We start from the raw sequence: 16,348 nt of genomic DNA, 5'->3' as shown, positions 1-16,348 counted from the left end.
CCCCAAACACGCCCCTGCCGCTCTGGTCCCTGACCCCCGAGACGCCGCTGGTTTCCTCCCCCCAGGCCCGCGTGCCACGCCCCCTCTGGAGACTAAACTCCTCCCACGTACGGTTTCCGTACATAGAGATCGCTAATTGGCTGCTGGCAAATACTCTTCTCATTAGTTGATATCTTCCGGGTCGAAGGTCCACGGAAGATGCTCTTAGCTGCTGGGCGGGGGGGGTCACAGGCATGTACACTTCCGTTTCCGGTTTTCCTGGAGCCATGGCTACCGCCAAAGAGGTGACGCTTCTGTTGACATGCTGCAGATGGTGCCGGAGCCTTCGAGGACCCCAGTCCCGAGTAAGTGCATCCTTCCTCTGCTGGCAAAATCTCTCGGTCGGAGGAGGACGACCTCGGCGATGCCTCCCGCAGCAAGCACCTGCTACCTTTCTGTTTCTCTCGTGGTCTGCAGGCATTCGCCGCCCTTGTGCCCGGTGTTTCCCAGGTAGACAACAATTCCGATTTTCTGGGGAAGAAGCCCCATCGTAAGCATCCCGGCATCCTGCGTCTTCCGCACGTGCGGCTGCCGCAAGCACTGACTAACGCCGCGCAGTTACTGCTTCTTGGTGAGAAACTGAGGGGAGGGGAAACCAAAGAAACAAAACGAGGCCGGCACGCAGTGATGAGACTTTCCGTCTGTGGCCACAGAGAGACCCGTCCGCATTACAGAGAAGCAGGTGCAGGCGCTCTCCAACTATCTCTGGAGCCGACATTTGCCGGTAGAGGCGGAGGAGTTGCAAAGACGAGCTGTGGACCTTGAGAAAAAATTCTTGGAAGACCAAGGTGGGATTTAAGACTAAAAGTAAACCAGATTGAAATGTCAGAGGGAAGTTGGAGCAAGGAATCATTTAAATCTCAGATAAATGCTGCCGTTTCTTATTTGATGTTTAGTACCAGCAGTTGTTATCCGATGCCCTACTAGAAAGTAGATTGGGCCAGAAATGCTAGTGGGTGGCAGGCTGAAACCCACTTCAGGAGTAGAAAATTATTACATTTAAGATTATTTTCAAGATTGTGAACTTCATATTGCAAGTTTACCCCTTATTCTTCCTGTGTTCCCTGCATTTTCCACAGCACCTGGCTTAGAGTTACTGTCTTAGTGTTCTTTTGCTATGAAGAGGCACCATGACCACAGGCAACTCTTATTAAAAGAAAGCCTTTTAACTGGGGCTGGCTTACAGCTTCAGAGTAGTCTGTTGTCAGTGTGGTAACTAGCATGGCAGCAGGCGGACTTGGTGCGGGAGAAGTAGCTGGAGTTTCAGCATCTGATCTGTAGGCAACACCCAGGAAGAGAGAGACTTTGGGCTTGGCATGCAAACTACCTCCATTGATACACTTTCTCCAAAGAGGCCACTCCTCCTAATCCTTTCAAATAGTGTCATTCCCTGGTGACCAAGCATTCAAATCCATGAGCCGATGGGGGCCATTCTCAGCCAAACCATTGCAGTGGGGATTTGTAGAATTTTACTACAAACACAGTCGTGGAACTTAGATTTCCAAGCCTCTTTCTATGGGAATATTGAAATTCTCTGACTCCTAAGCGCATGGAAGGGGAAATGTCCATAAAAATGCACGTATTCTAGCTTTTAGACTTTGATTGTGTGGGCAGAGATGGTTGAAGTGAGAACTATCTGATCACAATAAATGCAAAGCTTCTTAGGTTTTTATCAGATTTCTGTTTATTGTGAAGCAAAACTTGGATAGATTAAGTTGATTCAAGTACTATTAGAGGCTAGATGGGTACACTCTGGGACGGTGGCAGTTCACTCCCCCGAGGTGTTCTCTGGGTTTGGTCTCTCTTGACCTCCTAGCCTTTTCTCAGGTAGGAGGAGGAGGGTTCGGTAGGCAGTGTGCTACACTGGGTCTGACTGGTTCTCCCAGGCCCTCACCTCCAGCCCTTCTCACCTAGACTCAGCTCAGACAGAGGAGAAACTTCGTGAGGCAGTACTGCACGCCCTGCGCCGGACCACCTACCATTGGCAGAAGCTCAGGTAAGGACTTGTCCAGAGGGTACAGAGAAGAAGCGCTGAATTTGAGGAGAGCAGAGATGATGTCACCTTGTGTCTGAGAAAGCTCCCTGGAGTCTTCTGTGTTGGAAAGGGAAACCTAGGGGAGTCCCCTCCAAATTCTTCACCTCCTTGACTTTCGAGTCCCTGTGGGGTGGGTTTATTTCCTAGACTGATTTCTTTTTTCAGCTATAATGAAGAACTGAGTCTGATATACATGGCAGCAAGATTGGATGGTGCTTTCGCGGCAGTTTTCAGGGCGTTCCATGAGGTGAAAGTCTCAGCTTCCCACCTGACCCCTTTTATCATTAGGGGTTTTTTTTTTTTTTTTTTGGTTTTTCGAGACAGGGTTTCTCTGTGGTTTTGGAGCCTGTCCTGGAACTAGCTCTTGTAGACCAGGCTGGTCTCAAACTCACAGAGATCCGCCTGCCTCTGCCTCCCAAGTGCTGGGATTAAAGGCATGCGCCACCACCGCCCGGCTTTATCATCAGTTTATTGTCTGTAAATCAGTCTTTAGTCTTTTGTGATAGGAGTTCTTGGAATCTTATGAGCATGTTCATTTATCCTATGTATCTTTGGAAAAAAGATTCTGTGGGCTGAGAAAGGTTTAGAATCAGTGAGATGTTTCCTGTCTCAGAGATTTTTATTGACTCTTGGTCGTGCATGCATTCCCCCCTCCCTTCTGTCTCAGTCCCCTATCGTCACGCGGGTTCTTAGTGCTACCTTACCTTTCTCTGGGTGTTGTGTGTTTTCTTCAGATCCAGACTCGAGTTCCAGAGTTCCAGCCACAGACGCTGATGGACTTTGGATCCGGCACTGGTTCTGTTGCCTGGTAAATAACTTTCCTAACCCTTGGTCCAAGTCAGGTCCAATTCTAGGGAGTCAGATTTTCTATGTCACCTCATTATCAACAAACCGGGGTACCAGAGAGCAAGACCGTCAGATCTAGAGTGTTGCTGCCCTCAGATTAGCCAGGCAGAAGAAGGTGTTTGAGTTAGGGTCAGATTCAAAGAGTGACCCATGAAAAGGCCCAGTACTCAGGTCAGAAGAAAAAGCAATTTAGTGTAGGGAGTAGATTTTGCATACTGATCAAAATATTTTGTCTACAAGTCAGTGTTTGAATCATCTGCCATTTATTTCAGAAGTTGTAAATGCACTAATAAATAAAATAACACTGTTAGTTTATGTGTTCTGAGCCTGTCTGTAGGACTGAGAGCAGGTGAGTATGACCGTGTGTCAGAAGAATTGGTGGTGGTTTTTTATCTTCATCTCAGGGCTGCTCACAGCACTTGGGGCCAGAGCCTCCGTGAGTATGTGTGTGTGGACAGTTCAGCTGCCATGTTGGGTTTGGCTGAAAAGCTACTAAAAGGTAAGACCAAGCTCTAATCTAGGGATTTTTAAAAGTTGAAGGAGTTAGGAAAGTTTTTATTGGGATGTAGAGGAGAAAGATATAAATTATAATCTGAGCTCCTTCCATTATTACATTAGAGCAGTGTTAGAGGCCTTTGTGGGCTCTGGGTGGTTGGACGGGGTCAGCAGGCCACATTTTAAGGCTCCCTTACAGTCTTGCACCTCTCGGCTAGGGTTATCGTCTGAGGCATGTCTCCTAACTGAGCCAGCTTCTGGCTGTGAAGCTCATGTTCCCTCAGCTGCCATATCTTTCTCCCGTAGGTGGTTCAGAGTCAGGGAAGCCCTGTATCCCCGGTGTCTTCTTCAGACAGTTTCTACCTGTGTCACCGAAGGCAAGTAGGCTGTTCTCGGATAGTTGTGGTTTCAGCCTAGGCATCATGGTGCACACCTATAATCTCAGGACTCAGGAGCCGAGGCTAGAAGATTACCATTAATTCAGGTCTAACATGGGTTACATAATGAGATCTCTTGGGATCAGGGGAATTAGAGGATAGGAATTTTTTGTGCTTTGGGGGAGATGTCACGTCTGTTGTGTCCCTTGTCTTGGTCCTCAGGTCCAGTTTGATGTGGTGGTGTCAGCCTTCGCCCTCAGTGAACTGTCCAGCAAGGCTGACCGCACTGAGGTAGTTCGGAACTTGTGGCGTAAGACATGCCATTTTCTGGTAAGTTAGAGTTCTTTCTCCTCGGGTTTTAAAGCGGCGCTGTGGTTCTGTGCCTTGTCCTCTTGTTATCGCCTAGTGTTTCTCTTTTATAGATCTGTGCACTTCCTTAGGGTCACAGTGCCCACTTCCCTGCCTGACGGAGTTACTGGCATTGTTTCGTGGGATTCAGAGTGCCTGCTCATTGTCTCTGTTTTTAACAGGTGTTGGTAGAGAACGGAACAAAAGCTGGGCACCGTCTGCTCATGGAGGCCAGGAGCCTGGTGCTCCAGGTGAGGTTACTTATCCTCAGGTTCTCCACCTTTGTGTCGTAAGTTATTGTTGCACATTTGTAGTGGTGACTGTGTTCACACTGCAGACTGCACGAGAGCCCCAGGCAGGTGCCGCTCGCTCCTCACTCCTTTTCCTACTTTGCTGACCCCTGATTGAAGGTGTTGCTGACCCAGAACCTCAGTGAAACCGTGTGAGCCAGTACAGCATCCTAAATTTACCTGTGGGAGAATACAGTGCCAGGTCCCTCTGCCTTTCTGCTGCAGTGAAGACAAGTCTGTTGTTTAGCACCTTAGAGCTGTAGCCAGCTTAACTCAGTGAGCATGGTTTGTCAGTATGAGGATTATTCTGAGGAGTCCTCAGTTCTCCACCTGCAGAGGTTGGATTTTGGCAATAGATCCCACAGGGTCGGCTGTGTTTCCTTGATTGCAGGAAAAAGAGAAGTCCCCTTTGGATCTTCAGCCTGGCTTTGTCTTTGCCCCAGTAAGTACCACTTCCTCCTGTTCTGTCGCTCCAGAAGGGTGCTGCTCAGCCACTCTCCCCTCCTTTGTCTTTCCCGTGATTGCCACTGCTTTCCCAACCCTCTTCCTGTGTCTCCCTTCTTCCTGGCCTTTTCAGTGTGTGTATGATGTGGGGCACATGTGCATGCTGTAGCGTGCTCGTGGAGGTCAGAGGACAGCTTCAGGAGTCTGTCTCTGCTTCTCTGTGGATTTAGGGGACCAAAGTCAAGCCATGAGGTTATGCAACAAGCCCTCCTCGGTCCCAGCATCACTGAGAGTCTCTTGTGTATTTGCAGTGTCCCCATGAGCTCCCTTGTCCTCAGCTGACAGCCTCCAAGCCCCTGGCCTGTAGCTTCTCCCAGGCTTATCATCCTATCCCCTTCAGCTGGGTATGTATTCTCAGAGTTATAACGAGAACAGCCTGGGAAAACAGGATGGATTAATAGATGGATAGCTGGGGGTTGAGGAGTGGGAAGAGCTGGAGAATTCCTGGGGTAACCTGGAGCTCTGTGTGATTTCCAGACTATGAGAAAGGACTTCAGGCATGTAAGGGGAAGGGAGCGAAAGGATCCGTTCCCTCTAAACAGCCCCTGTATTGTTTCAGAATAAGAAGCCGAAAGAGGAAACATTCTCTATGGTAATCCTTGCCAGGGGTTCTCCAAAGGAGGCTCATCGCTGGCCCCGTGTCACTCAGCCTGTCCTTAAACAGCCTCGCCATGTGCACTGCCACCTCTGCTGTCCAGACGGGCACATGCAGCATGCTGTGGTCACAGCCCGGCGGCATGGCAGGTACCGGCGACGTGAACAGCTGGGGAAATATAACAGGAAGCTGCAGCCCCTGTTAATGCCTCTCTCCTGGCCTCAGGGATTTGTATCGCTGTGCCCGCGTCAGCTCCTGGGGAGACCTTTTACCTGTGGTTGCTCCATCCCCTGCTGAAGAGCCCACGGAGAGTTGACAAGGATGTGGATGCAGATGTAACAAGTGTTTCCTTCCATCACACCTGCCAAGGCCGAGGCTACCTGGTGTCCAGGAAGACAGTGCTGGTACCCTGTGCTTGTTGTTTGAAATTTTAATAATAAATTTGTTAAGAACAGACATGGATGTCATGACTTTTAAAGATGTGGGGTCAGTTGTCCTGGCCTGTCAGCGATGAAGAGAATGCTGAGATCTCTGGAGTGAGATCCACTGCTTCTACCAGAGACTTCCTTGAAAGATGGCTAGGGTTGTGGGGAAAGACACCTCAGGCCCTGTGGGAACTGGCTCAGCAGGTCCCAACTGGTGCTTATGGTGTTTATGTGGGCCTCTGAAGTGGGAACTAGCAGTTAGCTGACTTCTTTACCCATCTCTGTCTCTGCCGAGGTAACCTTGTCTGGAGTTGGCCTGCATTTCCCTCAAGGCTGGTCCCATCTCCAGCCTTATCTAGATCTACTTAGAGTGCTTCTGTTTATTTGGTTTGCTTCCATTTTCCTGTTTCCTTTCTAGAACAACCTTGGTTCCCAGCAGGAAATGGTAACAAACCTTCAGACCCACCCGGAAGGCAGGCAGGGCCACTCACTCGGGGATTCCGACCTAGAAAGGGAAAGGGGCAAGCTGGTAACTTACGGGTTTTGATGAAAATCAAGGTTCTTGGATTCCTTGGCACCAATGGACAGCTGGTGGAGCATTGAGCAATCCGAGGTTCTGCACACCAAGCTTGTAAACTGCCCTGTATGATCGCAATGACAAGCTTGACAGTTGGTAATTATAGGAAGAGCAGCAAGGACATGGCACAACTTATCTTGACCAAAAGGAAGAAGGTGCCCTACCTGGGCTTTGTGTTTGTTTGAAGTTTGTGGGTTTCTTTAAACTTTAGAGAAAGAGAAGCGTTTAAGCTTTTGTAAGAGAAAAAAACAGATAACGATTTCACTTCATTACAGAAATGGCAGTCAGAAGCCGTGACAGGTGGGGCATGGTGGCCCATGCCTCTAATCACAGCGCAGAAGCAGAGGCGGGAAAAGTTTCTATGAGTTTATCAAGGCCAGCCTGGTGTACATATAGTTCCAGGCTAGCCAGGGCTACACAATGAGACCCTGTCTCCCCCCCCCCCCCCCCCCAAAGTGACAGTATCTTTGTTGTGACACCAGGAATCTCCACACACGCCCCTGGAAATTTCCGTGCCTGGAGCTATTTTTCTGGAATTAGAGGAAAGGGGAATCCCTTCACTTGCTAATTCCCACAGAAGAGAAGCAGCCCTGCTCAGCCCCACCCCCTCTACCCTCAAGTGGCCCCAAATCCTCTCTGAAAGGGTTCAGTTCAAGTATCAGCATAGGAACCTGTGTGGCTTGGGACAGGGTGAGAGTGTGGAAGGCACAGGTTAAGTGTCCTGACGGTGGCGCGGCCAGCTTACCCCACACACACATTAGCTGGGCCTTAAGTACCGTGGATGGTCCCATTTGAGGTTAGATCAACCCCAGACATGAACTAAGGCTCCCCAGAGCTCTTGGATTAGTCACAGCATTGAAGAGCTACACCTGGCAGGGAGTCTGGAGTTTCTGGTTTGGAAGCTCAGGAAGGCGTGAGGCAGGGGAGGGGCCTCCAGATAGTGGGAGGGCTGGTGGCTGGGGCTGAGCCCTGGTCTGCTGTGCAGCACACAGACCGTCCAGGAGTCCAGGACAAAGAGGATATCCACAGTCTCCTGGAATTCACTCAAGGCAGCGCTCCACTGTGGTCGCCTCAGCCGCTGCATTCGTCATTCTGAGGCCTCTGCTCATCCTGCACCCCAAAGATGGAGGTACTGCTTGGAGTGAAAATTGGCTGCCTGCTTGCCCTTCTGGTTCTCACCCTGGGCTGTGGCCTTGCTCCCATCTACTTCAGATGGTTCCAGATGGATGCAGCTACAGGTAGAGCCCCACTCCGTCTCTGTGCCTTGCACCCAGGCTTATCTCAGACCTTCCTCACACCTGGCTCTGGTTCTCCCGTCCCCCGAGACCTTGGGTGCTGCCCGTTGCCCTTCATTCATTCCCACTTATCTCACTGCTAAGTGGAGAATAACCTTTGCTTTTAGGTCGTCACTACAGAGTTCTCAGCCTCCTGGGCTGCATCTCTGCCGGTGTCTTTCTGGGAGCAGGGTTGATGCATATGACTGCTGAAGCCCTGGAGGGAATTGAATCAGAAATTCAGAAATTCGTGGTGCAGGTGGGTAGCGGGGAACCGTGTGACCAGGCTATGGGGAAGAAAGCGGGAAAGCAGAGGAGTGCCCTGTGGGTGAGCAGCAGCTGGGGGAAGATGGTCAGCTTGGGCTTCCAAGGGAAGCGTGATTGCTGAAAGGGCAGGACAGGAACTAGCACTGCCTAGACTCGGTCTGATTTCTGGTTCTGTCTCCCTAGAACAGTACAGGAAGTACAGGCAACTCTTCTCGTGATGCTGCTTCCGGTTATGTACGTATCTACTGTTAGCGCCTGTCGGGAGAGTGAGGAACCAGGAATCTCTTCCCTCAGCTCAAGCTTAAAGCTAGAGGGCGACAACTAACCCTCTGCTTGTAGACCCTAAGGAAAAGCTCTTGCTTCCCTTCCTACCCTGGACCTTTATTTCTAACCCAAGTGACACTTTGTCCCTCCGCCCCTCTAGGCTTCTCTTTTGCGTGCCTGCTCGGCCTCGTTCCCTTGTGTTGTTACCACATTTCCCATTCTTGTCTCTCTCCTGGCCCATCAAGTGCTTCATCTCCTTCCCTCTTTTTGTTCCTAGGTGGAGTATCCCTATGGAGAGCTCGTCATCTCGCTGGGCTTTTTCTTCGTCTTCCTTCTGGAGTCGCTGGCATTGCAGTACTGCCAAGGGGATGCTGAAGGATCGACGGTGCGGGAAGAGGAATGGGGAGGGACTCATGCCTTTGGATTCCACAAGCACCCTCCGGTGCCCTCGCCGTCGCAGGGTCCCCTCCGCGCCCTCGTCCTTCTGATCTCTCTGTCCTTTCACTCCGTGTTCGAAGGCCTGGCCGTAGGCCTGCAGACCACAGTGGCGGCCACTGTGAAGCTCTGTGTGGCCGTCTTGGCGCACAAGGGGCTTGTGGTGTTCAGCGTAGGCCTGCGGCTGCTGAAGGTCGGCGCCGGCTCATGGTGGGCCACATTCTGCATACTGTCATTAGCACTCATGTCTCCCGTGGGCCTGGCCCTAGGGCTGACCGTGGCTGGAGCGGCCTCAGGACCAGGGCAGGGATTAGCCCAGGCTGTATTAGAAGGAGTAGCAGCCGGCACGTTCCTGTATGTCACCTTCCTAGAAATCCTGCCCCGGGAGCTGGCTTGTCCCGAGGCCCCTCTGGTCAAGTGTGGCTGTGTGGCTGCTGGTTTTGCCTTCATGGCTCTTATTGCCTTGTGGGCCTGAAAGCTTCCTCACTGCTTTGTGGGCCTTTGAGGACACCGCCCGAATGACTTTGGACCTCAGACATCTTTTCAGTGAGGCTAAGCATTTACTAGGCAGGGACTATTCCAGATTTTATATACGTGAGATCCTATTCTTGATAAAGACTTAGAAAGGATGTTTGTTTGAGTGCCCATTTAGCTGGGGAATTGGTATCAAGACCACCACCCCAGAGTTGCCATTCTGTGTAATAAAATGTCCTTTTGCCCCTTCCCTCCAATCACATTGTAATCCATGTCTCTGAGAGGGAAAAAGGGGTAAGGATGGGATTGAGACGCTCGGTCGTTTTAGTGGTTACAGGCCATTGTTGCCTTACCCATGGGAGCTGAGAAACAGAACAGCATTTAGAGGGGAAAGGATGTTTAAAAGCAGGAAACGGGCTAGATATTTTTCCTTCACTCCCTGCCTCCCCACTCTCAGTGCCTGCCTGTCCCCGCCAGTCCCTGCTTTTACGTGGAGTCTTGTGTAGCCTCGGGGACACCATTGCTGTCCTCTGAGTGTCTCTCTTTCTGGCTGCCACAGGCTGAGGGATTAAAAACCAGTGTTTGCAGAGGGGGCCTGGCGCCAGATAAATACCAAGGGTGATCACTCTGAGGTGAACCACCGGGTGGCTTTCCTTCTGCCTGCCTGACCAACTGCGTGAGGAGTGGGGCAGCTGCTCCCCTGCCTAACAGAGGGCACTCCTGATTCCCACACTTGGTGAAGAAGTAAGGCAGGGAAGATGTGCCCTGGAGCCCACTCGCCCTCACCAGTGTGATAGCCCAACAGCCTTAGCATGAACAAACTCTTGAATCATTCTTGCCTGGGTCTTTGTCTCCTTCCCGCCATAGTCCCCTCCTGAAGCAGTAAGCAGTCTAAATCTGATCTCCACAAGACACCGTGAGGAAGCAATGGGCGGGCAGAAACAGGACTGGGGAGGTATTCTCCCTGGAGTGGGGAAAGTATTCTCCCAGGAGTGGGGGGAGTATTCTCCCAGGAGCGGGGGGGGGAGTATTTTCCCAGGAGGGGGGGGGATATTCTCCCAGGATTGGGGGGGGGATATTCTCCCAAGAGTGTGGGGGATATTCTCTCAGGAGTGTGTGGGGTATTCTCCCTGGAGTGTGGGGGTTTTCTCCCAGGAGTGGGGGGGATATTCTCCCAGGAGTGGGGGGATATTCTCCCTGGAGTGGGGGCGGTATTCTCCCAGGAGTGGGGGGAGTAAGGTATGCAGGAGAACCTGGAGTGTGCCAATGACACGGACTTGGGCAGGAACACCTGCGCGTGACAGGTGCTGTGCTGCTCTTTGTACACACATCACCTCTCTTGCACAACCCCGGCAGCGGCATGATCCCTGTAGTAACCTAGGAAAACTGGCATTCAGAAAAGGTGGAAAGTTAGATCCCTTAGCCAGTGGGGCCTCAAAAGTGCACAGAAAGCTCCGTATCGCGTCTTTCCCTGTGTTTCCTTCCCAAACACTCCTGCTCAGCCCGTGTGTTAGAATCCCAGATCAGCTCCGCGAGGGGAGGCAGCATGGGAGGATATTCAGCAAGGTGTGTGTGGGCAGGGTTCAGACAAAGCCGGGAAGCTGAGTAATCAGCCTGCCCTTAGTAGGAACTGGAAAGGACCAGCCCGAGAGCTGTGTCCTTCAGGGACCCAACCAGGAAGGTGCTAACATAATCTTATTTTTCTTGCTCTGATTTGCTAATGGCCTATTGAGTAAAACCAACTAGAAGCCTGAGGCTAGAAAAGGTTGTAGACCGGTCAAGTCAAGCCATGGGACAAAATGCTGTCAGGCAGGACTTCCCCGCCCTGCCTGCTATGTTTAGGGTAACAGGGTCTTGCCAGAACTTTGGCGGGGTAAGCTGAAAGAGCAGTGGTTATATGGAAGCTAGAGAGTTATCCTATCACAGAAACCTGTCTACCTAGGAAAGGAACCTGAAGGAGAAGCCCCCTGGCCTGCTGTGACTCTTCCTTCACCATCAGCTCTTGAGGCAGAGGAGGTAAGTTTGGGATCTCAAGTTCCTGGTGAGTCGTGAACTCTGTCCTCATCCATCCCAGGAATTCCCTCCAGAGCCACCAGCACTTCTCTCCACATCTGGTTCCTTCTTTTCTCCCCCAAATTCTTACGAACCAGGGCCAGACATGTGTTCAGTTTGAGAATATTATGTCAAGAGCAGACATAAAGCTGGAGGGTGGCCCCATCTGGAGAACACCAGGAGAGCGTCTGGACCGGAAGGACAAATGGAAACAGCATGGAGTAGGAGCCAGCATGAGAACCATGATGGGAAAGAAGGGAGGCCTCTGCGGGCGGCGGTTGCAGCCGTGAGAAGGCCGAGTGAAGAGGAAAGATGATCCGGGCTGGTGGGTAATCAGGAATGTGTGCGTGACAATTTTACATCTTCCAGTGGGGATGTGAAACAGAGGAAGTTTTCTCTAGGGCCACATAGGAGTGGCTATGGCCCAGAGAAGATTGAGAAGATGGCCCCACATCCCACGCTCCACCATGATGGCAGCTTTGAGGTTTGTAGTTGCTTTCCTTTGGGTCAGGTGGTTTGTTTTGTTTGTTTGTTTTTGTTTGTAGGACTTTTGGTTTTTGGTGTTTGTTGATGTTTTGGTTTGGATTAGTTTTTGTTCGTCTTTAGTCAGAGACTCTCTATGTAGCCTTTGCTAGCCTGGAACTCACTATGTAGACCAGGCTGGCCTCAAACTCCAAGAGATCCACCCCCCTCTGCCTTCTAAATACTGGATTAAAGGTGTGCAAAGCCACGCCCAGCATTCACCATCACAGGCCTAGGGTGCCGTCTGATGACTGTCTTAGTTTTCAGGGTTAATGAAAGTGATCTATTAATTCATCCCAAAAGATTTTACTGGGTAGTCAGAAAGATGAAGTGTGAATGGCGAAGTGTGAATGGCTATCTAGGGGGCTAAAGACAGCCAAAATACACTGCCATTCAGCACCAGACCTGCAGCATCCCAGCTTCTCCACAATCATTTAAGTTCTAGCCAGTCAGTCCACCACCCTTGGAGAAGGTCAAATGTGTGAACTTCTTTCTAGAAACATTAGCCCACACCCCACCCGTCACTGTCCCCATTTCTCACGGTCACTCCCTCGTATATTTTGTATATACCTAGGAAGAGAACTCAAGAATTACCCTTCCTCCGGCTGACCTCCTGCAGAGAGCCAGCTTCCTATTTCTGCTACCAACACGCCGCCACTGTCTTCTGAAGTAAAAACTTTCTGGGAGATGTCCTGCTCTGCTCAGCTTTGCGGCTGGGAGATAGGTTTAGTGTTGCAGTCACAAGAAGAGAACTTGTGAAGAACACAAGAGAAAGCAGAAGTTCAGAGAATTTCCTGGGGCATTGCAGGCCATCGGTCTCTCAGTGTCCATGAGGGTTTGGGTTTGCTCCCCAGTGCCACAGGAAGAGGGGGTGAGCTAAGGCCCCAGACTCACTCTGCTGGGGTAGCCTGGGCCTCCGTCCTTCCCTGAAGTTCTGGAGTGTCTTGTCACTCACAACAGAAGATGGTCTCTTGTTCTTCGATACAATGAACAGTGGTCAGAACTTAGTGGGACAGGATGTGAGTGGACGCCTTCTAGTTTTCTGGTGACCTGAGGATATCCCAGTGTTCCTCATTGGTAGTCTGTGGGGATGCTCACAAAATCCTGGCTATAGGATAAATGTCTGGTTTGCGGTTTTGGTGACTTGCCCTTGAATGTCAAGTACAAAGTGCGTCCTACATTTCCTCCTCACTCATTATTAGAGTCTGATGGCAGAGATCTGGTAAGCTGCATTTCCCCACCAACCCCAAGCCTCAAGTCAGAAGTCCCTCGTCTTTTCCAGTTGTTCCTAAATCTACTTTTTTAAAGTGATGTCTCCCACATCATTTCCCCTGATCATGTTTGGGTTTTTTTGTTTCATTTTGTTTTGTTTTTGGTTATTCGAGACAAGATTTTTCTGTGTAACAGCCCTGGCTTCCTGGAACTAGCTCTTATAGACCAGGCTGGCCTTGAACACAGAGATCCTCCTGTCTCTGCCTCCCGAGTGCTGGGATTGAAGGTGTGCGCCACCAGACTATAGGGCTCTTTTTCACTCCTTTCTTCTGACTTCTCATTCTCATTGAGTAGTTCTTACCTTACCTGCCCCTGATATCTGGGGTACACTGACATTCCTTGGGAATAAAACAAGATTCAAACAGGATCTTAATCCTGAAGAGGAGAAAGTAAGCAGGGAGTTTGTGACTCTGCTTCTGTCAAACTGTACTGCACCCCTGAGGAACTGTGACAGGGAAACCTAGGCCAGGTAGTTATTTGCTTACCACAGGGGGGCACTGTGTCTCCATGGGTGAACTAGAGTATGTCACGCCAAAAAAAAAAGGGGGGGGTCAATCTAGGACAGCAAATGCCCTCCCCACCCCCAGTCCCTCCAGAAACATCTATAGTTGTATTCAAATACATATACACTTAAATGAAATTTGTTCCCAGTTGTGAAAATTACTCTGCTAACAATATGACCTCTGTAGGCAGATTCTAAGCAAAGTTTGTCTTCCCTTCCATAATAACAACAGCAGCTACACCAGCAGAGACTGGTGGAAACCCCAGTTCTTAGCTTTCTCCTCAGTTTTGCCCCCAGTGGCTATAGCAATACTCTGTTTTTCTTCAGTTTGGCATTTTAGCAGTGTTTGTTGCCTAACCCAACATCCACCCGACAGCTAACTATAACCCACTAACACCCTCTTCTGGCACTGGCCTGCATCTAGATGGGGTTAGGACTAGTGCCAGAGCTCAGTGGTAGGGCACTTGCCTAGCATGTACAAGGTCCTGGGTTCAATCCCCAGCACGAGAAAGGAAAGGAAAGTAACACCAGCATCAAGGCCATAAGCCTGTCTCACTACCACGCCTGAATGTGGCCCTTGATGCCACAGGGCTCAGTCTACCACTCAGAGCTATGGAGGAAATAGCACAATTAAGGTTTCCATGAAGCAAACTTTAACAACCCCATAATATTCTATCTACATTGTTCCAAAAAGGACTTTCTCATTTTCACTTGTGCACGTCTGTGTGTGCTGTGGCGTGACCCTAAGTGTTCATGTATGTACATCCTTGTGTGGCGGCCAGAGGGAGACTGAGCATATCCCTCCATCGCTCTACACCTAATTTTTTTCTTTTCTCGAGACAGGGTTTCTCTATTTTTGGTGCCTGTCCCGGAACTAGCTCTTGTAGACCAGGCTAGCCTCAAACTCACAGAGATCCGCCTGTCTCTGCCTCCAGAGTGCTGGGATTAAATGCATGCGCCACCACCGCCCGGCTCTGCACCTCATTTTTTGAGACTGGGTGTTGTCTAGCACAACCCTCTAAATGAAACAGCCACCATCGTCATGCCTGTCTGCAAAAGATCTTCATAGCTAGGCTTGCTGACACAAAGGAAGGACGCAGCTTACTGAACCCTCCCTACCACTCCTCCCACCCATCTCAGGCCGTGGACTCAGAGAGGAGCAAGAGTATACAGCTTGGGAAGACTAGGAGTGAGTTCCACCTGAACAGCAATGGAGAATCATCACCTTTATGAGAAGCAGACCTTCCAGTGTGCCTGCCTTAAGGTCACCCACAATCTCTTTAATTGGTTTCCCAGAGTGCACTTCGGTTTGTCATTGGGGGGCTAGTTCCATTGCTTGGTTCTAAACCCTCAGAAAGAAAATTCTCCCAGCACTCGGTCCCAATTGACACTGCTGCCCACTGATTGGCTAGCCTGGCCAGGCAGTGAGCCAAGTAGTTTAACTCCCAGATCCCCCAATTCTGCCAGTGAATAAAAGGCCTAGAGCCCTTGGAGGGTAAAAGAGGGTGTTGGATCCCCTGAAACTATAAGGATGCTAGCAGTGAGCTGCCATATGGGCTAGGAATTGAACCCAGGTCCCCCGAAGAGTAACTAGTGCTCCTAACCACTGAGCCATCTTCCCAGCCCTTCAGTCAGCTCTCTTTCTTTTAATATTTATTTATTTATTATGTGTATAATATCCTGTCTGTGTGTATGCCTGCCGGCCAGAAGAGGGCACCAGGCCCCATTACAGATGGTTGTGAGCCACCATGTGGTTGCTGGAAATTGAACTCAGGACCTTTGGAAGAGGAGGCAATGCTCTTAACCACTGAGCCATCTCTCCAGCCCCCAGTCAGCTTTCTTGAAGAACACGATATTGATGACATCTCTGAAGTCCTAGTCTTCCTCGAGGACCCACAAATGATAAGCAAGTCCCCTGAAATCTACACCAGTTCTCTTTCCCAAGCTTACACACATTGTTAATAGAAAGAGCAATACCATGTTTCTCAGATCCCATGCTCACAGACTGCACAAACCACCCCCCGGGTTATAGCACTTGGAGGGGAACAAGGAGGGGGCAGGGAAGGGTGGGATGCAGGCACATCCAGACCAGGTTAATAACGGTTTCCTCTGTAGTTTATTGTCACCGCAGACGTTGTGGGAGACAGGAGGTCACGCTCTACACACAACAGTACGGTCAGAGCCGCGGCAGCCCTTCCCACCCTGATGCCAAGCCCCAAGCAGTCTGGCCTGAGCTCTCTCCCCTAGGTGTGCACTGATAGCTACGGAAGTTAGTGCAGCCACATGGCCAGGCCCGCTCTGCTGCCCCAGCTCCCATCCTTCCACCACTATTCTTCACGTCCACCATTTCCCATTCTTACTTCCTTTTTATGTGCTGGATATTTCTGTCACATTTTAAGAACCACTGGCACACCAGCAAGCCTCCCCCAAAAGACAATCACTTAAGCCCATTGCCTTCAAAGGCCTGAAGAGTCAAGGCAAAGCCACTGCCAGCTTTGGGGAATGGAGTGCCCATCTCCCACCCTTCACACACACACACACACACACCAACTCTCTACCCTTGCAAAGAAGGGATACAGAGGGGGAGTGATGGGGGCCACGGCAGCTGTAACAGCTTCTGATTTCTCACCTACAGACACCTGGGTCAGGGAGAGAAGACACGAGACTTCTCAACACCAACATGGGAGAGGGGATAATTTAGGGGCCTGGATCTCTAAGAGATATTAGGACATCCCTCCTAGGAGCTAGAGGAAAT

General features: G+C 50.5%; 2 protein-coding genes and 1 long non-coding RNA gene across 5 annotated transcripts; all 3 read left to right on the top strand.

Moving 5' to 3' along the window:
• The first annotated feature begins 224 nt into the window (after nt 1–224).
• Nucleotides 225–5,985, top strand: Mettl17 (methyltransferase like 17). Its single transcript, XM_050129500.1, has 14 exons — nt 225–344; nt 457–610; nt 693–827; nt 1,954–2,035; nt 2,240–2,321; nt 2,809–2,882; nt 3,325–3,419; nt 3,722–3,792; nt 4,015–4,122; nt 4,323–4,391; nt 4,822–4,872; nt 5,186–5,278; nt 5,494–5,678; nt 5,755–5,985. The coding sequence occupies exons 1-14, from the start codon at nt 234–236 to the stop codon at nt 5,843–5,845; spliced, it is 1,401 nt and encodes a 466-aa protein (XP_049985457.1). The 5' UTR covers nt 225–233; the 3' UTR covers nt 5,846–5,985.
• On the top strand, nt 5,849–10,140 carry Slc39a2 (solute carrier family 39 member 2). Of its 2 annotated transcripts, none has more exons than XM_050129501.1 (5): nt 5,849–5,933; nt 7,524–7,769; nt 7,934–8,064; nt 8,256–8,306; nt 8,614–10,140. In XM_050129501.1, the coding sequence occupies exons 2-5, from the start codon at nt 7,655–7,657 to the stop codon at nt 9,244–9,246; spliced, it is 930 nt and encodes a 309-aa protein (XP_049985458.1). In that variant the 5' UTR covers nt 5,849–5,933; nt 7,524–7,654; the 3' UTR covers nt 9,247–10,140. The 2 variants fall into 2 exon arrangements, with proteins under 2 accessions (XP_049985458.1, XP_049985459.1); XM_050129502.1 differs by having other exon boundaries at nt 8,261–8,306; nt 8,614–8,752.
• Nucleotides 10,141–10,413: 273 nt separating this feature from the next.
• Nucleotides 10,414–15,994, top strand: LOC126492847 (uncharacterized). 2 transcript variants are annotated; one of them, XR_007589694.1, is made up of 3 exons: nt 10,414–11,261; nt 11,396–11,781; nt 12,394–15,994. It is a non-coding gene; the product is annotated as an uncharacterized lncRNA (long non-coding RNA). The 2 variants fall into 2 exon arrangements; XR_007589693.1 differs by having other exon boundaries at nt 11,396–15,994.
• The last annotated feature ends 354 nt before the right edge of the window (nt 15,995–16,348 follow it).

The sequence above is a fragment of the Alexandromys fortis genome, unplaced genomic scaffold (genome assembly GCF_014885135.2).
Source record: "Alexandromys fortis isolate MF-2015 unplaced genomic scaffold, M_Fortis_MF-2015_v1.1 scaffold_285, whole genome shotgun sequence".
In the NCBI taxonomy this organism is placed as follows: Eukaryota; Metazoa; Chordata; class Mammalia; order Rodentia; family Cricetidae; genus Alexandromys; species Alexandromys fortis.
The sequence above is the reverse complement of the archived record's forward strand: the minus strand, read 5'-3'. Positions and strand labels throughout refer to the sequence as shown.

What these genes read in the sequence shown, in the direction of transcription:
- Mettl17 (XM_050129500.1), top strand. Translation starts at nt 234, where the DNA reads ATGTACACTTCCGTTTCCGGTTTTCCTGGAGCCATGGCTACCGCCAAA. An exon ending in TACCATTGGCAGAAGCTCAG is followed by an intron (nt 2,036 to 2,239) that starts GTAAGGACTTGT and finishes TTCTTTTTTCAG; the next exon opens with CTATAATGAAGAACTGAGTC. An exon ending in GGCTGAAAAGCTACTAAAAG is followed by an intron (nt 3,420 to 3,721) that starts GTAAGACCAAGC and finishes TTTCTCCCGTAG; the next exon opens with GTGGTTCAGAGTCAGGGAAG.
- Slc39a2 (XM_050129501.1), top strand. Translation starts at nt 7,655, where the DNA reads ATGGAGGTACTGCTTGGAGTGAAAATTGGCTGCCTGCTTGCCCTTCTG. An exon ending in CCAGATGGATGCAGCTACAG is followed by an intron (nt 7,770 to 7,933) that starts GTAGAGCCCCAC and finishes CTTTGCTTTTAG; the next exon opens with GTCGTCACTACAGAGTTCTC. An exon ending in TTCAGAAATTCGTGGTGCAG is followed by an intron (nt 8,065 to 8,255) that starts GTGGGTAGCGGG and finishes CTGTCTCCCTAG; the next exon opens with AACAGTACAGGAAGTACAGG.